Source organism: Leucopleurus acutus (genome assembly GCF_964270905.1).
Source record: "Leucopleurus acutus genome assembly, chromosome: 11".
NCBI classification, from domain to species: Eukaryota; Metazoa; Chordata; class Mammalia; order Artiodactyla; family Delphinidae; genus Leucopleurus; species Leucopleurus acutus.
Window position 1 is genome coordinate 29,587,641 of NC_139152.1, and position 25,926 is coordinate 29,613,566.

At 46.1% G+C, this 25,926-nt stretch overlaps 1 protein-coding gene across 1 annotated transcript in view; it reads right to left on the reverse strand.

Annotated features, from left to right (window-relative positions):
* LOC309968326 (uncharacterized protein) overlaps window positions 1-18,444 on the reverse strand; it is a gene marked incomplete at its 5' end in the record, with an annotated part of 57,601 nt that extends 39,157 nt beyond the window's left edge. Inside the window, 4 exons of the mRNA XM_082849531.1 lie at window positions 3,448-3,594; window positions 3,673-3,828; window positions 15,046-15,068; window positions 18,276-18,444. Coding sequence (XP_082705657.1) covers window positions 3,448-3,594; window positions 3,673-3,828; window positions 15,046-15,068; window positions 18,276-18,444 — 495 coding nt within the window. The remainder of the gene's footprint in view (window positions 1-3,447; window positions 3,595-3,672; window positions 3,829-15,045; window positions 15,069-18,275) is intronic.
* Window positions 18,445-25,926: the final 7,482 nt, after the last annotated feature.

A 25,926-nucleotide genomic window follows, 5' to 3' on the forward strand; every position in this document is an offset into this window, starting at 1 on the left:
CTTGACTAAAAACGTTCCCATTAATTTCCATTGTAATATATCTTACTTATAGCCCATGAAACAGTGGTCAGGGGAGATTTAGTCTTTGGACACCATATTATATAATCTCTCCACTTTAAGCCATCCCCCACTCGGCGATTATTTTTTAAATATGTTACTCGTAGTCAATATTAATTTACATTTAATCTTTCTTAGCATTAGGAGAGTATTATTTTGTACAGGCTCAGAAACAAATCTCCCGAAATTCCTCCCTGATGCTCCCTTCAGGCTGAAAATGCATTGCAGGGTGGCTGCAGTGACTTACTTCTAGTTGGCAGAGCCCTGGCCACACACTAATTTCATTAGCCTCAAACTCCTGGATTTGAAAGATCCACTGAATATGATTCCTGTCCTCTGACATGTCACTTACTAACCAATTCAGTGTGCATACAGAGGAGAGAAAGGACTTGCTCAGCTCTGGCCCACCGGCAGGCAGGTGAGAATTCCCAGTCAGAGACACTGTTTACATCTGAGTGGTCATTCTTGCCCGGGTCCTCATTTTCAGGAAGGAACTTCAATCCAGGCTTTGCTGGCAGCTGCAGCATTTGTTACATCCATTACTAGCTCCTTGTTCCTTCTTGCCCCCCAGTGCTTAGCATCCCCCATTTCAGTCACTAAGTCTTCCTTCCCCCAGCCTAGAAGCTTACCTCACCATAAATTTTTATCTCAAATGATAGGTTTGGCACATTCCCCACAGCAACCCACAGGGACTGGGGAAAAGAAAACTCAGATCTCTGGAGAGCTAAGAATTCAACCATTTAGAGGAGTTTCTTTTATACAGGACAGTCTTCATTGAGCTGAACCCTGCAATCCCAGAGAAGATTCACCTACCCGTTCTTTTCTTCTTTCCCTAAAGTGACTGTGTCTTTGAACAATGGGTCTGTGTTCCACTATTCTCTCTATTCATTTTGCAGGTTTACAGAGGCTGGGAAACTGGGGACTGGACTTACATGCCAGGAGCTTCTAAGATCACACGCAAAAATAAGGCTACGGGAAGAGATGGTTGGAATCTATCTCTGTATATTTGAACATGGGCAGTGGTTAACCAGGATGCTCACACCAAGCTTATATCCCGCTTGCAGCACAAGCTACAAGTTGGTGCATCCCTCCTACTACCAGCCTCTTCTCAATAAATGCAGGTGAAAACTGGGGGCTCTTTTCCCTCAGCTGTTCAATCCAACATGAATAGCTGCAATTTGCAAATTAGAGGAAAATGACAGTGTTTTCTCTGAATGGTTTTGGTCCCAACCCACACTGCTAATGTTGGCATTCAGTTCCTTTCCTTCCCAGCTCAGGGAACGAGGGAACTAAGCATAAGGCAAGCGTTCTCTTTTCTTGCAAGTGCCTCAGATCCACACACCAGAGAAGGAATCAGCTCCCCCTGGAATCTTTTTCAGCAAACACAATCCTTCAGCCTAGTCGGCAAGCTCTCTCTTGACTTTAAGATTTCCCTCTTTTTTCGACAGGCAGGCCCATCTGCAGTACTGCCCAAGCTCCAAGTGAAGGCACCAAAATAATTTTAAAAATGTCAAACAGCAAATGTGCCTTCAACCCCCAGAGCTCCAGTAAAACTACTGTGAGTTGCCCCTGTGGTTCTCAGGTGACCTCTGGCCTCATCCTCCCTGCAGCGCTGCCTCCTCAGGTTCTCTAGTTTAAGCTCAGAGGTAAAGGAAGTGCTTCTGGGTTTTGCTTACAACAACCCAGTCTCTTCCTGAAAGCATTACCTCAAAGTGAAGGCTGCCCAGAAGCACTTTTGGCCTTGCAAACATCTAGAGATCTCCATGGTGGCATACTCAAGAGGTGCTAGAGATGCTCAGAGGCTCAGAGGGGCCATACCAGGCTGCAGCTTTAGACAGGCACCCCTCCTTCTGGCACAAACACAAGCTTCATACTCCTGGGTGCTGATGTAGTGACAGCTTGAATCACAAGGAGTCCCCTCCAGAAACCCAACATGCTTCAGGAAAGGCACTTGAGAGGGAGCCAACTTTTTAGCTACGGGGAGCATAAGGGTCAGCCAGAACATCTGGAGAAGGGACTAACTGAGCTTGGGTCCTACCAGGCAGGGAGAGAGCTGTGCATTAGGAAAGGATCACTTCAAGACAGAGATGAACAAAAAACTTGGATATAGGGGTAGAGAAGGAAAAGAGAGGCAGAAATTGAAAGGGAGAACATAAAAACAGAGAGACAAAAAAAAAAAAAAAAAACAGCAGGGAGAAAGAGACACAAGGAGAGAGACACACAGGAAGAAAGACAGAGAAACAAGAGAATCCATAGTCACGCAGACCCTGAAACTCAATTTCTTCATCCAGAAGCCATCCATCTATACCCAGGGCGGCACAGGAGCCGTGGGGCCGAGGCTGCGGAAGCAGGCGGTGAGAGAGCACTGCAGCACCGCCCACGGCTCAGCTGCCCCGATCCGCCGTCCTCGCATCTTCCGCCGTTGCCCGCGGAGCTAGAGGACCGCCCGGCCTTGCTCAGCGCACCCTACTGCCTCCCTCCAGGCGCCTTCTTGTCTGGCTCTGAGAATCGTCCTCAAAACCCAGGACTGGGGTTGGGGGCTGCGTTAGGGAGGTCGTGGGAAAGGATGGGCACAGGGTGGGTGCAGAGAAAGCGATTGTGCTTCGCAGTTAGCATGAGCTCACCTCCGGGCTGTGAGCTGGCAGGAGTAGAAAGCTGATCGCCCGGCTCCTGCCAGTGGCCAGATCGCAAAGGCAGTTTAGACGGTGCAAACAACTGCCCAGAGCAAATCACCTGGGGGCACGTCTGCGGGTGGCTTCTCCCCGCTTGAGGACAGTCCCCACGCCTTCCGCCCCATGCCCTCGCAGAGACAGGTTACAGGTCGGGAAATCCAACCCGAGCGAAATGGGCAATTCACGTCCAAATGTAGGTGAAGACCTAGCCTTCGGTTTAAGAACTGCCTCCCTAAGCTCTTCTCGAATTTTTCCAAGGCAGCTGCAGCTTGTCGGGCGGCTTGGGGCAGGGAAGCTGGGGAGTTGAGAAATGCCTAGTTTCTAGGCGTCTTCTCATCTTTCATATTCCTTGCGCCTAGGTGGCTCTCACAGGAGCCCGGCACTTTTACAAGCCTGTTTTGGAACCATATTTCACTCGAATGCAAACCCATTTAAATCATCGCCTTGTTTTTCGGAGACTGTTTCTTCTAAATGGGGCCATAAATCCAGAATGTCAAGCCGGATGGAGTGGAGCGCGGACAGGGGAGAGATGGAAGGGAAATGAATCAAGCAGGGAAAGTACCTCCTCGGGTGAGGTGGGAGGGATTCGGCAGGATCTCCAGGGTGGAAATGAGCGAAGGCTGACCAGACCCCGCACCCCTGGAGTCCAAGCCAGCCTTCAGGATAAAGAGCGCGGGGAGCTACGGCGCGCTCTGCCCCGGAGGGAGCGCCCCCCTACCTGGAAAAGCCTCAGGATGTTGGCTACCATGATGGAGACCGAACTCCCCGAAGCCCCAATCACTCCAACTACTTTCTCGGGCTTGACGAAAACCGGAGGCTCGCCGTTGGTGCAGCGCACTTCGGAGGTGTCCTTCTGGATGAGCGCCTGGACGAAAGTGAGCGACTGTTCGAGCGCATAAGTGTCCCTGGAACAAGTGTCTAGGATCCGCGCTCCCAGCGTCACGTTGGGCAGCAGGTTGGGATCGATGTTGATCTGGTCCAGGGCGTAGAGCATCGCTTCCAGCCTGTGGATCCCGTTCTCCCTCTTGATGTCGCCGCAGGGCACTCCGCTGGGACCCTTCGCGTGCACCGGGAACAGCCCCCCGAGGGTGACGTCCCCCTCGATCCGAATGGAGTGCGGGGCGTACGTCTCCTGGCCGCGCGCCGCCGCCGCCAGCGCGCACAGAAGCACCTCCAGCACGCAGCAGGGAAACTTCATCAAAGTCAGGCCGCGGAGCAGCTTCCCCAGCTGGACCGTGCTGCTCCCGCGGCTGCGGCGGTGGCGGCGGCACTGGAGGGGACGGTGGCGGGCCCGCCGGAGTCCTGGCCCCTTGGCGTGAGCTCCTCCGGTGAAGCCCAGGGTCTCCTGCGGGCGAGGAGGGTAGGGGCGCCCGGGGAAGGGCAGCCGGCGAGGGTGGGGGGTCCCGTGGCGCCTGCCAGCTTGGGGCGCCGTGCGCTCTCGGGTTCCCCGGCCAGCGCGCCGCGCTCGAGCTCGCGCTCGGTGGCTTGCAGCTCGAGCTCTCCAACAGCCCAGCACTGGGGAGAGAGCGAGGATGGCTATCGCTTTAAATGCGCGTTCGGCTCCCTCTCCTCCTCCGCCCACTCCCTCCCACCCTCGCTCGCTCTCAGGCTCTCCCCACCCTTCCCAGCGCCCACCCTCCCCACGGTTTTGCAACATCACGCAGGGAGGGGCTGCGTGCTGAGGTAAGGGGGGAGGGAATGGGTGGGCGGCTGTAGGGCGGGGGGAGTACCTCCGATTGGGAGTTTCGAGGTCCCCAGGGAATCTGGGGATTGCAGGTCGCAGGCGAAGGCTGAGCTCCTGCTTCGGTCTCACTGTAGAAGCCGCTCGCTCGCCTACCTGCACCCACATGCAGATTCTAGGCACATGGTGGCATCAGCTCCGGACAGGGCGGTTCTAGCTGGGGCTGACTGCTTCCAACCCTGAGGTCCGGAGCCGGGGCTGTCAGCGCCGGGAGAATGCGAGGTAGTCGAAGGTGATGCCGCCAAGCATGAAGGGTAGTAGGGAGACCCCAGTCTCTACTGCTAATTCGTCTGTGCCAGTTTTACCTAAGAAAAACACACATACACACAGGAGCCTGATTTATGACCTAAAGAACCTTTACGCAGAGACTTCTCCGGGGCCAGGCACTGGGCTAGCCTGTAGGGAAAGACGCCAACAAGAAATGCTGGGAATGGAAATGCATCTTTGGTCTTCAGGGGTTACTGTGGCCGGAGCCGGATGAAGTAACCCTGGTCTCCAGTAAATCTGTGGCGGATTCGCTCCTTTTCTTCCTTTCATCGCAAGAGATGGAACAACTGAGAACTCTGCAGAGCGCACTTTCTTCTCTGGCGCTGACAGGTGTAAGGCTCCCTCCTACCCATTTCCAGAGATGCTTTTGGGCTGATGTCAGGTTTCCTCGGGCAGGAAATAGCAAGAAAGAGGTGACAGTAGGAGGAGCAGACAGAAATCTCCCCATCGATCCAGTGATCCAGTGATCGATTCTTTTTTTTTTTTTTTTTTTTCTGGCTGAAGATTTGGGGGGTTTGGGGAGTGGAATCAGGATGCCAGAGCAGGTAGTAGTGCAGTTAGGAAGCTGTTTTTCAAAGGTGTCCCATTCTGCAGGTCCAGCCCAAACTTGGCCCAGCAACAAGTGGCCCTAGTTCCTACACAAGGAAGGGCAATGTATCTGCCCTTGGTGTCCACGTGTACTGCTTATGGTGATCTCTACTCTTGCTGAGCCTTTCCGTTGGAGGGCAGCGAAACTGTCTTATACAGAATTGAGGGCGCAGAGAAAACCAAAACAAGACTATACTTTCTGTTGTAATGTTAGTGTACTAAAGAAAAATGTCCTTGCACATAAACAAAACAACACACACACACACACACACCTAAAAAGTCAGAAGTTGGGAAGTTGGTTGTCTCTTCCACCAACCACCTGTATGACCTTGGCACTTCTGTTCCTGTGCCTGAGTTTTACTTTGCCCATCTGTAAAATGATGAGATTGAATTGAATGTTTTACAGGTTAACTTTTAACTTTCAAATCCTCTGTTGAAATAGGCCATGCACCTTTGGCCATGGTGTTCTTTTTAGACCAATATCCTTTGTTGCTTTAAGTGTAGGGCACCCGTTTTTTGATACCCAAACAACACTTCAAACATTTCCTGGTACAGAGGATATTTTTTTTCTTGTTGACCACCCATTTATCGTCCTTCTAGGGAGAGTCCAGTCCATCATTTTCTTTTCAGGCCTGCCCCTCCTCCAGGTTTCAATACTTAAGGTTTGAGGAGGAAAAAAACCTTCTGGCTACAGTGTTCAAGGAAGGGAATAGAGGCTAACAAGAGCTATGCAGGGCTAATCCCTGGAGTTCTGCTGGAGTAACGAGGGTGATGACATAGGGTTACCACTGTCCAATAGACAATCCGTGCCGGAGTTAAAAGAAAAAGGAGCCTCCTTCCTCTAAATGCTTTATGTATATCTTTTGGACAATGTTACACTATTTGATTTTGTAAAAACATACCATTTTACTGCCATCTTCAAGAAAAGTGATGTAAAAGCTATGCGAAGCTACCCCTGTATACAATGTGATCATCCATCACTCATAGATGTGATGCCCTGCTATATAAGTGCACACCTTGTGCAACCTTATGCTGTGATGCGCCCGCCCCTTCCAGCCAGCCCTGGAGCTGCGAGCGTATAAGCCCGCAGCTGTGCCAGAAGCTCCCACATAAACAGGGAAATATTTGAATCCCATAATGAGAGATACCAGAGAGGAGAAAAGGCAGAGAGAAGAAGGGGTGGGGAAGAGAGAAAGGGACCTGGTTAAAACATGTGAACTCCTGGATCCACATGTGCCTGAAAGATTGCCTCTTTTTTTTCAATTATATAGTATTTTATTTCTGTTGTCTGAAGTCAAAATATCCTCTTGTAACTCACCTATTCTGCTATTCAATATATTGGATCAAAAAGGCTGGAACAAGTGAAATAGATATCCTGTTAAGGCAGCATTAGCTAATTTGGAAAGGGGGAAAGAAGCAAAGCAATAGAAAGGCATCCTTGGGAACACAAATACTGTGATCCTAGTATTTAGGCATCAGTGCCTCAGGCTATATTTGATAGAGACTGTATCCTTATTTAGTTTTTAATTTAAGGCTATTTAGTAGGCACTTGGTGCCAAAAAATATATTTGAAGAGCTGTGTTACAAGTAATAACACTTGATTTTTTACCTGCCCATGTGAAGATCTATGTTCTCCTCTTCCATTTCCAGGTCACAGCTTGCAACTGCTCAACAAATAGTTCTTGGCTGACTGTTGAATGTTGCCTTGTTCTGTGTTCTCTCTTTGCTCTACTCATTCTCCCCAAACATCTGGCAGCAATCATTATCTTCTTTTTGTTGCAGTCATCTGTGTGCATGTTTTATTTCCCTTGCTAAGCTGGAAGATCCTTGAGGGTAAGGGGCTAGGTATTATTTATCTTTTTACCTCGGACAATGTTCAGAATGGTGTTTTGTACCTAAGAAGCACTCATGTGTTGAATGAATCAGAATTGGTTAGCCATTCCCCACTGTCTTTATCTCACAATAACAGAAACATACAGTGGGCAGAGCAGAAACGACGGCAAATAAATTGTCCTCTTAGTCACAGAATGCAGTTTCTAGAACTTAAAGAATAATTAGTAGATTTTGAAATAATTTTGTTTTACAAAAATTTCATAAGATTGAAATACTCTAACCTTAAAGCTCTCGATCAACTCTAAAGGAGGGCTTTAATTGGCTCTTCCTGAGTCAAGTGTTTATTCCTGGGCCGATAACTGGGGCCATTGTCATAATAGAAAGTGTGATTTGTTACCAGAGAAAGAGGAAAGTGACGCTGGGCTTGCAAGATATTTATATATTCAGCCAGAGTGCATAGGATCTGGAACTTAATTGGTGACGCAGTGTTTGTTTGAGATTATATGAATGACAAATCTTTGTGTAAGGGTGATTAATCTAAAACTTGGCCAGTCATTGTCCTAGTGTCATATTAAATTGCAGGAGAATCTAGTTTTAGGCACAAAGATCATAAATATAAAATGTGTTCCCAGGCTTGGTTCTGTGTAGTCAGTAATCTATACTCACCCAGTCATTAATAAAAATGAAAGTTAAGGACTCAGTCCTAACTTATATGCTTAGCATTGTATTTTGTTAACAATCTCAGTTTTATTTTCTTTGTTCTCCCCTGTCCATCATCTTCTGCAGAAAATAATGTCTCCACTTTCAATTCCCTGTCTATTTAAATCCGATTTGTAATTTATAAAGTTGTCCTCCTTAAGGGCTGCTGCTTCTGCCACAGTAATGTACTCTGGCCATTATTATACTCTTCCATCTTTCATGGAGGTCTCCATCCATAGGTTTTGGTTTCATAGCTTTTTTTTTTTTTTGGCGGTACGCGGGCCTCTCACTGTTGTGGCCTCTCCCGACGCGGAGCACAGGCTCCGGACGCGCAGGCTCAGTGGCCATGGCTCACGGGCCCAGCTGCTCCGCGGCATGTGGCATCTTCCCGGACTGGGGCACGAACCCGTATCCCCTGCATCGGCAGGGGGACTTTCAACCAGTGCGCCACCAGGGAAGCACTATACTTATGATTTTATATTTGCTTATTTACTTTTGTCTCCCCCCTCAGCTCAAGAGAGACTATATTCATCTGTGTTAATCACTGCTGTATTTCCTGAACATGCCTATAAATCATACTGAAGAATGGTGCCTGAAATTTGGTAAGGGATCAATCAATTTTCTTGGCTGGATGAAGAAATGTGTTCATAAATTAATGAACAGATCTTCGGGGCTTCTGACTTGAGGACTAATGGGAAGAGGATGGCAAATGTTTGGGACAGGGTACTGCAAGAAGTAGTATTTAGAGTACTCTGATAGCTATCCTAACAGATAAGATTGTGTTCATTTAAGTAGTTTTAATGAGAGAGCTGGGAACTAGGGACACACAGCATTAAGGTTTTTATAATGCATTCTGTAGAGTTCTTTTTAAGTCTGTACAAATATCATTGAAAATATATGCATACATATACACCTCTGTTACTTTACTTAGTGCTTTACAAGAGCCCCACAAGGAAGGGGTAGTAGCAACTCTCAGCATCCTTCCTTTATGATGAGCTTAATTTATTCAAAGTTACATCATAATTTATTTGTAACTGTGAAACTAGACTTAGTTATTGAATAGACCTTCCCTAGAAACGTATGACATTAATAAAACCAACAAAAATTTGTTCAGTTTCCAATGACAGACACACTACAGACTCAATTATGGGCCATCCAGTTTAATGAAGGGAAGAAGTGATTTAACAAATATAGAGCAAACAGAATATGAAGTTTTATCCTCCGTTAATATTAGTAACGGATAGTGTGGGCTCCAATGCCTTCAAGATAGCTTGAGACCATCATCTCTGTGTCATGGGCAGGGGGATGTTCAGCCAGGATGTCTTTCACTGTCACTGAGAAAAATTTCCATAATATATAATGATACCTACTGAAACTGATATGGGGCATTCGGGTAATAAGGAATCCGTTAGCATATTTTTCCGGAAGCCTTGACTACAAAATGAAGACAGTAGATTTGGACACTTTCAGCCATGAAGAAGTTGTTTGGATATTCATCTTTATGCCTAATGAAATAAGCTTATTTCATCTCTGCAGCTTCCCATATACCATTTTCCCACCTCTGTTTTATGTTTGGAAAGACTTTTAGAAATTGAAAATCAAGTTAAAAAGTGAGTGACAACTTAAATGATATATGGGATATTTTGCTGACTTACAAGAGCATGCAGAATTAAATATGACCCAGTTCAAATGTTTATTTATTTATTTATTTATTTTTTGCGGTATGGGGGCCTCTCACTGCTGTGGCCTCTCCCGTTGCGGAGCACAGGCTCCGGACGCGCAGGCCCCGCGGCCATGGCCCACGGGCCCAGCAGCTCCGCGGCACGCGGGATCCTCCCGGACCGGGGCACGAACCCGCGTCCCCTGCATCGGCAGGCGGACCCCCAACCACCGCGCCACCAGGGAAGCCGTCAAATGTTTATTTTAACGTGTATGTTGAGGTGGAGTTTTCAAGGTGCCAGAAAATGAGAATTCAACTTCCAGTGTGTGTTACCAGCTCTGTTCATTGCACAGAATCATCTTCATAAAACATACTGTTTTCTATGTACCTGGTATATATCTCAATTAGTTTGAAGAATTTCTCAGATACCTCTTAATATGTAATGCTCCAATTCCAATCTTGCCATGTCCTGTACCAGTGACACAGCACACAGGAGTTTTATTTCTCTTTATTTCTCTGGGTTGTTCAGAACCCAATGAAAGAACAATGGAATGGGATCAAAGAGATCAGGGTTCTTGTCCCAGATTTACCATAAAATAATTGTGTCCTCTTGGGAAAATTATAGTCATTCTAGGTCCCTTTTCTTTACTTTGACAGAGCTGCTCTAGATGACCCCAAGTAATATAGCACTCTTTCAGTAGTGGCTTAGATGTTATCGGTATTCTGAAACAAATGAAGACAATGACACACGGAGCTGTGCAACATCTCTGTAACTCTGTTGTCTTAGAGTTGCCTCCATTTTACAGATGATAAGATGACTGTGCATAGAAGTAGATGTTTGGAACCAGCAGTTCCAAAGTAAGTGGAGGTAAACCACAAATTTCCTTCCTTCCTGAAACTCACTTAGCCAAAACATAGGCTTCTGAATATTAAGCTGTAAAGCATATTATCAGTACATTTTAAAAGAAGCTATTCTTCTAGGATTTCCAATTAATAGCAGGAGGTTTTGAAATTCTTAAAAGATCATCTAATTTTGTGAGATTTACAGCTCTACTTTCCTGTCAAGCAAGTTGTATTAGTGCCAGACAGTCATCTGAGCTTCTGGATGCTTCTCTGAACCTCTTGAAGTTTTCTTCTTGCTATCTGAAATTCATGCCAGATAAGCCTTTTTCTAGAGCGTATGTACAGACTTGTGTATTTTCATATAGGAAAGCGATGCAGTGAGTCAAGTCGTGGGTTAAGCCCTCATTCTCAGAGTGGTATTGAGCTCCTGGTGAAATATAATCATCATTTCCTCAGAATCGAAAAGCAGTTATCTCAGGTGTATAATCCCATTAACTATTTATACATTTACGTATGATACATGTATTTATTGTACCTACGAGGTGTGTTCTCTTTGGGAAGTACAAAGCTCTTAGAGACATAGGTTGTTCATTTTTTTGTTGTCCCACAAATACTGTGACCCTTTGAGCAGGAAGGTCTATATTTTACTAACATCTAGAACCAGCAGTTAACACGGTGTCTAAGATGTAGTCAATAATTATGAAATAGATAAATGAACACATTTTTATGCAAGGGCCAGGACATGGACAAATAGAAATTTTTCATTTTCAGTCACAAAGCAACAACAGACATAAAAATGATACCGACAACAAGTGCTACGGTCATTCAAAGAAGGCATAGAATAGATAGAAGGATCTCCTCTATGGCACAGGGAACTATACTCAATATTTTGTAATAACATCTGCATGGGGCACCTGCTCCACACCAGGCCCTATGACAGGTGCTTACATACTTTCCCTCTCCCCCATCCTATGGGGAAAGTACCTCTGCTATAGATTTAACATTTGCCTCCCCCATTAATAACTTTTTTAAACCTTATTCACATTGCATCAAAGGGATGCTTTGATGCACTGCTGAGGTCTTCTCAGCAAAGCTCATGGGAATTTGGTATATGAGGATCCACAATAGCGATCCATTTCATCGGTGTCAATCTTTCTGGACAGTTTGGGTGGAAAGGACAATTCCTGAAGGTGCGATACCTTCACCGCATGTACTAGCATTGGGTCTTGCTTGTGTGTGTGTCACTGACTTCAGCCTTGCTGTAGCAATAATAGCTAAGATACTGTAGAGCTGAGAGGCTATTTAAGTATTTATAGATATATACATAAGATAAAAGCACCTAACTTTTTTCTACCTATTGCTTACTTTCCACAGTGGTGTACACACCACACTTTAGGAAACAGTGATGTTGTCCAATTTGTCTTCTCATTTGAAGATGAGAAATGAAGGTCTGGAGACCTTTCATTGCTCAAGGTCATTCGAGTGTTTAAGGGCAGGATACTGGGGTTCCTGACTTCCAGCGAACCTAACTTTTCTCTGAAATTATACTGCCCCTTAACCTCTTAGCAGTACATAAAACAAATATTGGTGACCTCGTGACATGCCAGCCCTTGGATGAAATGGAGATCTGTGACTGGCTCTCAAACTTTTAAGAAATGGGAGTCTAGAAAAAAAAACCCAAAACAGTCATGCAAAGACTCACTGGGCTGGAAGGGGAGCCCGTGGTCGTCTAGCTCAGTGCTGGGCTGAACCCTGGATCGTCCAAGGAGGGTCTTGGAGGCCTCTCTGCAGGCCAAGTAGTCAAGGCATAAGGGGGAATCAGGCAGGTTTGCTTCTGTTTCTTCATGTTATTTTCATGTAAGATAGCACTGAAAACTTCAAAAGTAACACTGGAAATGTGCTGTGCTTGTCCATTTTCATCTTATAGGTAATGACATGAAGGCTCAAAGGGGGATCATGTTTTTCTAGTTAATAACAGACAACATTCCTCATCCAGCATTCCGATAACTTAAAAAAGCAATAGAGGCAAGTGGGTCCATGAACGTGGGTTTTGTGGTCACGCAGATTTGAACTTGCATCCCAGCAGGGCTTGAATGGAGTTTTTGTCTCCAAATTAGGCAAATTGCTTCTCCAAGGCTCATGGGGTGGTCAGTGTTGTTATAGGGGAGTGAGGTAAAAGCATTTTCTTCACCATATCCTGCCCCAGACATGTTATCTGAAAGGAAGGAAGGAAAAATGGGAGGGATATATGGAGAAAGAGGGAGGAAACTAAGGTGGCAGAGAACATTCCTAAAAGTCCTCCATGTTACTTCTGCTGTGCTTCCACACGCTCCTTGGGACCTCGCTTGCCAACAGAAATGTTGATTAAGCACTCTGGTTCTTATGTACTTTCTGCATTGGGAACACTTATAGTTAGGTTTCAGGGCTCTGAACTCCCCAAACTGGGGAACTTGTCATTAAAAGGTCCTTTTAAAAAGCACAAGTGCCCCAAAGTTTAATGGCATTAGATTTTGGCAATGATTTCTTGAATATGACACTGAAGGCACAGGCAACAAAAGGAAAATAGAGAAATTGGACTTCATGAAAATTTTTAAAACTCTGTGCATCAAGACCCTATCAACAGAGGAAAAGGGCAATCACAGAATGAGAGGAGATGTTTGGAAATCATATATCTGATAAGGGATTAATATCTAGAGTGTACAGAGAACTCCTAAAACTCAACCACAAAGCAAACAACCTGGCTAAAGAATGGGCAAAGGACTTGATTAGACATTTCTGCTAAGAAGATGCATAAATGGCCCATAAACACATCAAAAGATGCTCAGCATCACTGATCATTAGGAAAATGCAAGTCAAGACTACAGTGAGACACCACCTTACACACATTAGGGTGGCTACTATGAAAACAAAAAATAACAAGGGTTGATGAGGATGTAGGAAATTGGAACCCTGTGCACTACTGGTGAGAATGTAAAATGGTACAGCCATTGTTCAAAATATCATGGTGGTTCCTCAAAATTAAAAGTAGGATTACCGTATGGTCCAGTTCCACTTCTGGGTATATACCCAACACAACTGAAAGCAGGTTTTCCAAGATACTTTGTATACCTATGTTCATAGCAACATTGTTCACGATAACTAAACTGTGGAAGCAACCCAACTGCCCACTGACAGATGAATAGATAAGCAAAACAGGGTGTATACACAACAGAATATTATTCAGCCTTAAAGAGGAAGTTCTGACACAGGCTACAACATGGATGAATCTTGAGGACATGATGCTAACCTACCAGTCATAGAAAGACAAATGCTCTCGATTCCACTTGTATGAGGCACCTAGAGTGGTCAAGTTCATACAGACAGAAATTCGAATGGTGGGTGCCAGGGGCTGGGGGTAGCAGTTGCTGGAGGGCAGAGAGTTCCAGTTTTTCCAGAAGAAAAGAGTTCTGGAGATTGGCTGCCGCACAACGTGAATCTCCTGAACGTTTCTAAACTCTACACTCATAAGTGATACGATGATACAATTTTATGTGCATTTCACTACAATTAAAAACCAAACATGGACTTCCCTGGTGGCGCAGTGGTTAAGAATCCGCCTGCCCATGCAGGAGACACGGGTTCGAGCCCTGGTCCGGGAAGATCCCACATGCCGCGGAAAAACTAAGCCCGTGCGCCACAACTACTGAGCCTGCACTCTAGAGCCTGCGAGCCACAGCTACTGAAGCCCGTGTGCCACAACTACTGAAGTGCATGCACCTAGAGCCCGTGCTCCGCAACAAGAGAAGCCACCACAGTGAGAAGCCCACACACCGCAACGAGGAGTAGCCCCTGCTCGCCGCAACTAGAGAAAGCCCACGCACAGCAACGAAGACCCAACGCAGCCAAAAATAAATAAATAAATTAATTTAAAAATTATTTTTAAAAACTATTAAAAAAATAAAACACCAAACACAAGTGGCCCTCGGAGACACAGTAAATATTTTTGTCATTCACAGTTTAGCGCTGCCTCATTGTCAGGGTGCTAGTCTTCAGTCAACTAGCTGAGAACTGGTACGGAGGGGATGGGAACTTCCATGAAAGAGCTTCTGAAGCTAAGTAGCCTGGTCCATTTCCTAATTTCTTCAACGAATATCTGAGTGCTTGCTGGAGCCAGTCACTGTACTTGGTCCTCGAGATAGACAGCTGTGAAAACATTATACAGAGATCCTTGCAATCTGGGAGTGAGAGGTGGGGTAGGGAAGGACCCGCAAATAAAAGCATGGAAGTTTTTAGCATGTTACCAGATGATGCAGGTTACGGGAACAATAAAGCATCAAAGGGAAGGAGGGCTACCCTAATTAGAAGGGGACATGTGTACGGACTGGAGAGAGCAGCCCCTGTAGATATGGAGAGAAAGAACATTCTAGGCAGAGAGAATAGTAAGTGCAGGAGGCTATGGGGAGGGAGCTGCTAGGAACAGCCAGGGACAGCGTGCCAGTGTGTCTGGAAGGGCTTGAGGGAAGGGGAGGGACGGTGTGTGTGTGTGTGTGTGTGTGTGTGTGTGTGTGTGTGAGAGAGAGAGAGAGAGAGAGAGAGAGACGGGGGGGGGGGGGGGGGAGAGGGAGAAGACTGCTTTTATTCGAATCCAAATGGGAGCCTCTGAAGGGTTTTGAGCTCCGAGCAACAGGATCTGACTTGGGACTTACCAGGATCACAGTGACCACTGTACCTAGAACGGATTGAATGGGAGGGGGCAAAGCAGAAAAACGCATTTGAAAGGGGTGCACAGAAGGGGAGAGCAGGGCTGGTGGGACCTGAGGGGAGAGGTTTTCTGTCTCTTGCAGGGTGCCGGCTAGGGTCTAGTCTGGGAGTGGCGCCCCGCTCCCTGTCTGCAGCACTCTGCCCTCCTCACCTCCTGTAAACGGAGGCTAAGTGCATCCTTGAGGCTCTCCCAGAGAGTTGATGGCCTGCCTGGGACAGTCCTGAGTCACAGCCCCTTGGCTGTCACCAGCTCCAGGGATGCTCCTGTCCTGAGCATTAACCTCCCTCAGGGGGAGTCCTCATTCTCCAGGGAGGAAATGGATATCTCACTGCTGCGGGCTCTTAACTCCTGTAAAGCTGCAGGACAAATGACTTCGCTGAACATGCTTCATGCAGGGAAGAATGGGTAATCTCAGAGAAGGGAATAAAACTTCTCAAAACTCCGAACCAGGGGATTGCAGAGAAGCTCGCTGTCTTCTCTCTTGGGTGCGTGTGTGTGTGAATCGGGGAAGAAGAGGGCGGGCACCGACTTGGGTCTCGGTTCGCCCCCGCGGACCATTCTTCCAGGGCAAGTTTTTCTTAGCGTCACTCGATTTCCTGAAGTGGGAGAATGAATACCCAGTGTAGCAAAGGGGGAAGAAAAGCGTGTTAGTTAGCATGAAATACGGTCATCTGATGACTTGTCCATTATGTATTTGAGGAAGCGAAGATTCTGAAGACCTTCACCTACTCAAGGAGAGGAAATTGCCTCTGTCTACACCAGGACCTCTTACTTTTGCCACTGGTGACATTTTGTGTCCGATAATTCTTTGCTGTGGGCTGTCCTGGGCATTGTGGGATACTCCTACAGTATCCCTGGCCTCTGCCCAGCGGACGCCAGCAGTCCTTCCCCAGCTGTGACAGCAGAAATGGCTCCTGAACTTGTCAATTGTCCGGGGCGCGGGGAGCTGGGGGGAGGGGGGCAGAGTTGCTCTGGGTTGAGAGCCCCTGACCCAGGCTCAGCAGGCACATGGGTGAAGTCAGGACTGTGTATGTCATGTCCTCTCTGGCTAACAATAATCGATGGAGTTAAAACTAATAGTGGCTTCTGCTTGGTCACTGGGACAGCAGAGCATTCACTGTTCTGCCTTGAGAGAACAATTTTCCTGTGTTTTAACTAATAAGGCCCTTGTGATGGCTGGATTCTGGGCACCCCAACTAATAAGCGTGCCTATAAGGCAAAGAAACCAAAACCAACGTCCTCCCCGATTGCCAGGGAAGGGGCATGTTTTCTTTCCCCTCCCTCTCCTGGATCCATGCAGTAATTAGCCAAAGTAAAATGAATATTAGCTCATGCTTAATTGCCTTTACAGTGTACTCGCCAGCACTGATGCAGTAGTGCTAAAGCAATGTTTTTTAATAAATTTTTTAAAATTTATTTTTATTTTTGGCTACATTAGGTCTTTGTTGCTGCGCGTGGGCTTTCTCTAGTTGTGGTGAGCAGGGGTTACTCTTCGTTGCGGTTCACGGGCTTCTCACTGGGTGACTTCTCTTGTTGCAGAGCACGGGCTTTAGGCGCGTGGGCTTCAGTAGTTGTGGCACGCAGGCTCCGTAGTTGTGGCACACGGGCTTAGTTGCTCCACGGCATGTGGGATCTTCCCGCACCAGGGCTCGAAACCGTGTTCCCTGCACTGGCAGGTGGATTCTTAACCACTGCACCACCAGGGAAGTCCCTAAAGCAATTATTTCTTTAACTTTATGGCTTTAAATAATCCTTGGCTCTGAAATTCCCTGTACCCCTCAGCTACGTAACCACAGGCCCCTCTGCCCTAAATCCTTTTCTTATACTTTGTAGCTTTTTAAGCAACGCCCCTCTTTAGGAAGACATAATCCCTTCTCTGTAGAAAACATGAAAGACCTGAACAAATCAAGATTTCTCCATGGAGAATTCAGCTAGTCCTGTGTTTAGCTCCGAACAAGGAAATCCATCTCTACACCAAGCACGCCATTACCTGGACTAATGCCTGACTTGAATAACAAGCAAATTATTGTGCTTTTAATTGTACCCTGCTCGGTCACAAAGCACGTGTGAGAGAGGAATGTGCCCAGCTTCTCCAGGAGAAACAGGTCAGGCCTCTAATCCTCCTGTTCTGTCACCTTCCCCTCCCCCTTTCCAATCCTTTCTCTTCTCAGCAGAGCAGAGAGAAAAAAAAGAGACAGCTAAATTATGTTTAAAATGGAAGAGTCTCAAAGAAGAAAAACGGCGGTCAGTACTGACTTGGGAGAGGATGCATTATCTATCCACAGCCTCTGCAGTGTGGGCCATTTGAGGACAATCAGTGTTCTAACCGGCTTGCTGGAGGGCGATATCTGCGAGCCTAAACCAGGCTTTCTCAGCCTCAGCACGACTGCTGGGTGGGGTTGGATGCTTCTTTGCTGTGGGCCTGTCCTGTGATGGAAGGACTTTTAGCCTCCTCTAAGCTGTGACCATCCAAAGTGTCCCAAGTCACTTTCAAATGTCTCCTGGGTGCAAAATTGCCCCTGGTTGAGAACCACGGCCCCAAGCCCTTCCATATTGGGATGTACTTGCTCTCTCTCCCATTCTCTCCCCCCCGCATACACAAAACCCAGGAAAATCATGGTTCCTGTGTTAAAACTGGGGAGATCAACGTGCTCTTCATGTAGGTAGAATGAGCGGAAAGGAAAAAGACACTGACTTGTGTGTAGTCAGGGGACAGAGTGGGAACCCCCTCAACGCCAAGACTGAAAAGAGTCTTAGGATGTGGGTGTGTTTCTGGCTCCCTCTGGGAAGTGGCAATGCCCCTGGTTGAACAAGCCAACTTTCGAACGCCTCTACCCTGTGCACTTTGGAATCGGGCTTGCTGTGGGCGAGATGAGGAGTGATGGCGAGGCTGCAGAGATGAAGGCGTCTGTGAAGGTGCTGACTGTCTCCTCCCACACTACTTGGGACAGGGGAGAACTACCCAGCTTCGGAGAGATACCCATTGCTCAGACAATGACGATCCTGTCTTGGACCTAAACATCGGGATGAAAGAGGGCTACTGACAAGACAGACGTTGTGCAAGCACGGGGTTGCACTTTCATTACAGACATTGAGGCAAACATTTCACTCCTGGTGATATAAGACCTCCCCTATTTTTAGGAACTTACAAGAAGCATTATTGCTTGTTCTTACCGGCCAGAAGGAAAGGCGGGAGAACGAGCACACTGCAGTGAGCCCCCATTTCCACTAGATGGCGGTGTACATCTTCCTCAGAAGCCAGGCGGGCAGCGCTCTGGGCAGCTCGTTGGCCTAAGCAAGACAAGGGCCACTCTTCTTTCGGGAGACAGGCGTTTCCTGTCATTGTCGGCACAAACAGCCCCAAACAATTGCACTGACCACACAGCTCTAAGCCACGTTCCAGGGCACTGCCGTCTGTTCAGGAGTGAATGCTGGGAAAATGAACCACGCTGCTAATTTGCTTGATTGGGGGGAAAATAAGATCTCAAGTGACAGTGGGTGTAATTTATTTTTCCAACAAGAATAGGGGCAAAGCCATTTCATCCCCCCCACCCCAACTGCTACCATAAATGAAAGCAATCACCTAATTAGTTCTGAATTACTAACTGGCAGGGTAAAGATCTGCTGGAAGTCAAGCTGAAGTGGGGAGTCTGGAGGAAGGGATGTGATTTCTGCAGGGGAGGAGGGGAGGGGTAGGGCGGGGGGCGGGAGGGGCGGAAGGGGAGGGGAAGGCCTGAAGCCCATTGTGAGGCCCTGCGCTCCTGTGGTCTGGGGGCCGTGCTGGCCCTGGCCCTGGGAGAAAAAGAGGCTCAGTGATGTCTTCAGGCCGTTCATTTTGTGCAGGAGAATGACTTTATAAACTGAAGGAAAAAGAACCTGTTGGAGAAAACCTATCCGAGAGTTTCTCTGAAAATGCTACAGATGGAGATGAACTGGCTTGGGAAGGAGAGCACAGCCCTGTGGCGCCTGGCCACCCCGCTGGTGGTGGACCCCCCAGGAAGGTTCTGTCACGGAAACGACAGGCTGATCTGAAACCAAGTTGGGCTTTACGTCATTAAGAAATCCCCCAAAGGAATGGAATAAAGGCCTCCTTTCACAATTTGGGTTTTGCATGTGTCCTGAGGAAGCGCCTCTTCCCCAGCTGAGACAGCGCGCTGTCCCCGCGACCCGGTGAGCGGCCCTCGTCCTGCGGGGAAAGCAAAACAGCAGCGGGGTGGGTGCGCGCCTAGAGCTGCCCCTCTCGCAATTGATTTGTTCAGGGATGACTTCTTGCGTTCTAGTTAGATGTGACTTTAATCGAAGTGCTTTCCTAAGGCGATTTATCACAACTGTGAACCGTCAGTTTGCACAGCTGCTGCTCTTTTAGGGAAACGCACAGGCTCGGGAGGCGGAGGGGCCGGCGCGGGCTCCCCTCTTTCCCACGGACCGGCCCGCGTGCCCCTCGCCCACCAGAAATATGTGCGCCGCGTCCTCAGAGGCCGCCGCTTCTGTGCTCGGGCTCCTCTGCTGTTTCTGGCTGCTGAACAGCCATCTCCTCTCTCCTGGGAGGGGCAGCTGGTTTCCTTTTGGGGCGCTCCCTTTCTCCCCGTCTCAGCTCCTGCAGCGGAGACGAGGCTGCCCCTCTCTCCCTGCACGCTGTGGGCTGGGTGTGCAACCCGGCTCGGGCCACAGTCCCCCACCGTCCCCGCCGACCCCGCTCAGCGCCCACCACAGCCGGCAAAGCCCACACGGGGCGCCCAGTTAAAGCTGAACCGCAGATGAAAACCACGACTTTTTAGGGTGTCTTCAACATTGCATGCAACATACTTCTACTAAAAAAATTACTGTTTATCTGAAGTTCAGCTTTAACGAGGCGGGCATCCTGTATTTTGTCTGGCAGCCTTCTTGGTTCTAAAGAAAATGTTTGTCCAGAGCAGTTCAAATTGGAATCAGCCTAGGACTTTTAACTGGAGCTTTGGGGAAAAATACTTAAAAGATATCTGTTGGGACTGCTAGGCTGGTAGGATTCATGCTTGCAACTGCTGGGAGCCAGCTTTGCTATCATGTGGGGAGAGCTGCTTGAACTAGAAGCCAACACCACAGAGAGCAGACCTGTTTCATTTGAACAGGTGGATCCAGCTGTTCTTGAAGCTGGCCCGGTGGGTGGTAGAGGTCAGGGTGCTGATGGCCAGGAGGGATAATAATTTCCTACCCCTCAAATCTGGGAAGTGAAAACAGCAGGGCTGAATGTGCCCACGGGGCATGGCTTCTGTTCAACTGGAAGAGTGGTGAATGGCTATTGGGTGACAAAAACAGTCGGTCTACTATATTCTTACTTTGTTTGCTAATTGTTTTGCTGCATGTAAACTCTTTGTTGCATTAGCTCTTGTTCATGACATCATGTCTGGAGACAGGGTCTGATAGACTTACATGTGGAATTGGAGATTTAAATTTCAAATCTGCCTCTGCCTGGTTGAGTGGCTTTAGGGTCCTCGTAACCTCTACAAAGTTGAGGTTCTGGGTCTGAAACCTAAGGACAGAGGTTATCGTAATCCATCTGGGCTGCTATAACAAAATACCAGAGCCTGGGTAGCTTATGAACAACAGAAATTTATTTCTCATAGTTCTGGAGGTTGGCAGTCTAAGATCAGGGTGCGAGCAAATTCACAGTCCGGTGAGTATCCTCTTCCTGGGTCACAGTTGGCGTGTTTTCTCTGTAACCTCCCATGGCAGAAAGGTCGAGGGACCTCTGCGGGGTCTCCTTTATGAGGGCACTAATTTTGTTCATGAGGGCTCTACCCTCATGACCTTATCACCTCCCAAATGCCACACCTCCTGTTACCATCACTTTGGGGGTTAGGATTTCAACGTACGAATTTTGGGGGAGGCAAATGTTAAATCTATAGCAGAGGTACTTTCCCCATAGGATGGGGGAGAGGGAAAGTATGTAAGCACCTGTCATAGGGCCTGGTGTGGAGCAGGTGCCCCATGCAGATGTTATTACAAAATATTGAGTATAGTTCCCTGTGCCATAGAGGAGATCCTTCTATCTATTCTATGCCTTCTTTGAATGACCGTAGCACTTGTTGTCGGTATCATTTTTATGTCTGTTGTTGCTTTGTGACTGAAAATGAAAAATTTCTATTTGTCCATGTCCTGGCCCTTGCATAAAAATGTGTTCATTTATCTATTTCATAATTATTGACTACATCTTAGACACCGTGTTAACTGCTGGTTCTAGATGTTAGTAAAATATAGACCTTCCTGCTCAAAGGGTCACAGTATTTGTGGGACAACAAAAAAATGAACAACCTATGTCTCTAAGAGCTTTGTACTTCCCAAAGAGAACACACCTCGTAGGTACAATAAATACATGTATCATACGTAAATGTATAAATAGTTAATGGGATTATACACCTGAGATAACTGCTTTTCGATTCTGAGGAAATGATGATTATATTTCACCAGGAGCTCAATACCACTCTGAGAATGAGGGCTTAACCCACGACTTGACTCACTGCATCGCTTTCCTATATGAAAATACACAAGTCTGTACATACGCTCTAGAAAAAGGCTTATCTGGCATGAATTTCAGATAGCAAGAAGAAAACTTCAAGAGGTTCAGAGAAGCATCCAGAAGCTCAGATGACTGTCTGGCACTAATACAACTTGCTTGACAGGAAAGTAGAGCTGTAAATCTCACAAAATTAGATGATCTTTTAAGAATTTCAAAACCTCCTGCTATTAATTGGAAATCCTAGAAGAATAGCTTCTTTTAAAATGTACTGATAATATGCTTTACAGCTTAATATTCAGAAGCCTATGTTTTGGCTAAGTGAGTTTCAGGAAGGAAGGAAATTTGTGGTTTACCTCCACTTACTTTGGAACTGCTGGTTCCAAACATCTACTTCTATGCACAGTCATCTTATCATCTGTAAAATGGAGGCAACTCTAAGACAACAGAGTTACAGAGATGTTGCACAGCTCCGTGTGTCATTGTCTTCATTTGTTTCAGAATACCGATAACATCTAAGCCACTACTGAAAGAGTGCTATATTACTTGGGGTCATCTAGAGCAGCTCTGTCAAAGTAAAGAAAAGGGACCTAGAATGACTATAATTTTCCCAAGAGGACACAATTATTTTATGGTAAATCTGGGACAAGAACCCTGATCTCTTTGATCCCATTCCATTGTTCTTTCATTGGGTTCTGAACAACCCAGAGAAATAAAGAGAAATAAAACTCCTGTGTGCTGTGTCACTGGTACAGGACATGGCAAGATTGGAATTGGAGCATTACATATTAAGAGGTATCTGAGAAATTCTTCAAACTAATTGAGATATATACCAGGTACATAGAAAACAGTATGTTTTATGAAGATGATTCTGTGCAATGAACAGAGCTGGTAACACACACTGGAAGTTGAATTCTCATTTTCTGGCACCTTGAAAACTCCACCTCAACATACACGTTAAAATAAACATTTGACGGCTTCCCTGGTGGCGCGGTGGTTGGGGGTCCGCCTGCCGATGCAGGGGACGCGGGTTCGTGCCCCGGTCCGGGAGGATCCCGCGTGCCGCGGAGCTGCTGGGCCCGTGGGCCATGGCCGCGGGGCCTGCGCGTCCGGAGCCTGTGCTCCGCAACGGGAGAGGCCACAGCAGTGAGAGGCCCCCATACCGCAAAAAATAAATAAATAAATAAATAAACATTTGAACTGGGTCATATTTAATTCTGCATGCTCTTGTAAGTCAGCAAAATATCCCATATATCATTTAAGTTGTCACTCACTTTTTAACTTGATTTTCAATTTCTAAAAGTCTTTCCAAACATAAAACAGAGGTGGGAAAATGGTATATGGGAAGCTGCAGAGATGAAATAAGCTTATTTCATTAGGCATAAAGATGAATATCCAAACAACTTCTTCATGGCTGAAAGTGTCCAAATCTACTGTCTTCATTTTGTAGTCAAGGCTTCCGGAAAAATATGCTAACGGATTCCTTATTACCCGAATGCCCCATATCAGTTTCAGTAGGTATCATTATATATTATGGAAATTTTTCTCAGTGACAGTGAAAGACATCCTGGCTGAACATCCCCCTGCCCATGACACAGAGATGATGGTCTCAAGCTATCTTGAAGGCATTGGAGCCCACACTATCCGTTACTAATATTAACGGAGGATAAAACTTCATATTCTGTTTGCTCTATATTTGTTAAATCACTTCTTCCCTTCATTAAACTGGATGGCCCATAATTGAGTCTGTAGTGTGTCTGTCATTGGAAACTGAACAAATTTTTGTTGGTTTTATTAATGTCATACGTTTCTAGGGAAGGTCTATTCAATAACTAAGTCTAGTTTCACAGTTACAAATAAATTATGATGTAACTTTGAATAAATTAAGCTCATCATAAAGGAAGGATGCTGAGAGTTGCTACTACCCCTTCCTTGTGGGGCTCTTGTAAAGCACTAAGTAAAGTAACAGAGGTGTATATGTATGCATATATTTTCAATGATATTTGTACAGACTTAAAAAGAACTCTACAGAATGCATTATAAAAACCTTAATGCTGTGTGTCCCTAGTTCCCAGCTCTCTCATTAAAACTACTTAAATGAACACAATCTTATCTGTTAGGATAGCTATCAGAGTACTCTAAATACTACTTCTTGCAGTACCCTGTCCCAAACATTTGCCATCCTCTTCCCATTAGTCCTCAAGTCAGAAGCCCCGAAGATCTGTTCATTAATTTATGAACACATTTCTTCATCCAGCCAAGAAAATTGATTGATCCCTTACCAAATTTCAGGCACCATTCTTCAGTATGATTTATAGGCATGTTCAGGAAATACAGCAGTGATTAACACAGATGAATATAGTCTCTCTTGAGCTGAGGGGGGAGACAAAAGTAAATAAGCAAATATAAAATCATAAGTATAGTGCTTCCCTGGTGGCGCACTGGTTGAAAGTCCCCCTGCCGATGCAGGGGATACGGGTTCGTGCCCCAGTCCGGGAAGATGCCACATGCCGCGGAGCAGCTGGGCCCGTGAGCCATGGCCACTGAGCCTGCGCGTCCGGAGCCTGTGCTCCGCGTCGGGAGAGGCCACAACAGTGAGAGGCCCGCGTACCGCCAAAAAAAAAAAAAAGCTATGAAACCAAAACCTATGGATGGAGACCTCCATGAAAGATGGAAGAGTATAATAATGGCCAGAGTACATTACTGTGGCAGAAGCAGCAGCCCTTAAGGAGGACAACTTTATAAATTACAAATCGGATTTAAATAGACAGGGAATTGAAAGTGGAGACATTATTTTCTGCAGAAGATGATGGACAGGGGAGAACAAAGAAAATAAAACTGAGATTGTTAACAAAATACAATGCTAAGCATATAAGTTAGGACTGAGTCCTTAACTTTCATTTTTATTAATGACTGGGTGAGTATAGATTACTGACTACACAGAACCAAGCCTGGGAACACATTTTATATTTATGATCTTTGTGCCTAAAACTAGATTCTCCTGCAATTTAATATGACACTAGGACAATGACTGGCCAAGTTTTAGATTAATCACCCTTACACAAAGATTTGTCATTCATATAATCTCAAACAAACACTGCGTCACCAATTAAGTTCCAGATCCTATGCACTCTGGCTGAATATATAAATATCTTGCAAGCCCAGCGTCACTTTCCTCTTTCTCTGGTAACAAATCACACTTTCTATTATGACAATGGCCCCAGTTATCGGCCCAGGAATAAACACTTGACTCAGGAAGAGCCAATTAAAGCCCTCCTTTAGAGTTGATCGAGAGCTTTAAGGTTAGAGTATTTCAATCTTATGAAATTTTTGTAAAACAAAATTATTTCAAAATCTACTAATTATTCTTTAAGTTCTAGAAACTGCATTCTGTGACTAAGAGGACAATTTATTTGCCGTCGTTTCTGCTCTGCCCACTGTATGTTTCTGTTATTGTGAGATAAAGACAGTGGGGAATGGCTAACCAATTCTGATTCATTCAACACATGAGTGCTTCTTAGGTACAAAACACCATTCTGAACATTGTCCGAGGTAAAAAGATAAATAATACCTAGCCCCTTACCCTCAAGGATCTTCCAGCTTAGCAAGGGAAATAAAACATGCACACAGATGACTGCAACAAAAAGAAGATAATGATTGCTGCCAGATGTTTGGGGAGAATGAGTAGAGCAAAGAGAGAACACAGAACAAGGCAACATTCAACAGTCAGCCAAGAACTATTTGTTGAGCAGTTGCAAGCTGTGACCTGGAAATGGAAGAGGAGAACATAGATCTTCACATGGGCAGGTAAAAAATCAAGTGTTATTACTTGTAACACAGCTCTTCAAATATATTTTTTGGCACCAAGTGCCTACTAAATAGCCTTAAATTAAAAACTAAATAAGGATACAGTCTCTATCAAATATAGCCTGAGGCACTGATGCCTAAATACTAGGATCACAGTATTTGTGTTCCCAAGGATGCCTTTCTATTGCTTTGCTTCTTTCCCCCTTTCCAAATTAGCTAATGCTGCCTTAACAGGATATCTATTTCACTTGTTCCAGCCTTTTTGATCCAATATATTGAATAGCAGAATAGGTGAGTTACAAGAGGATATTTTGACTTCAGACAACAGAAATAAAATACTATATAATTGAAAAAAAAGAGGCAATCTTTCAGGCACATGTGGATCCAGGAGTTCACATGTTTTAACCAGGTCCCTTTCTCTCTTCCCCACCCCTTCTTCTCTCTGCCTTTTCTCCTCTCTGGTATCTCTCATTATGGGATTCAAATATTTCCCTGTTTATGTGGGAGCTTCTGGCACAGCTGCGG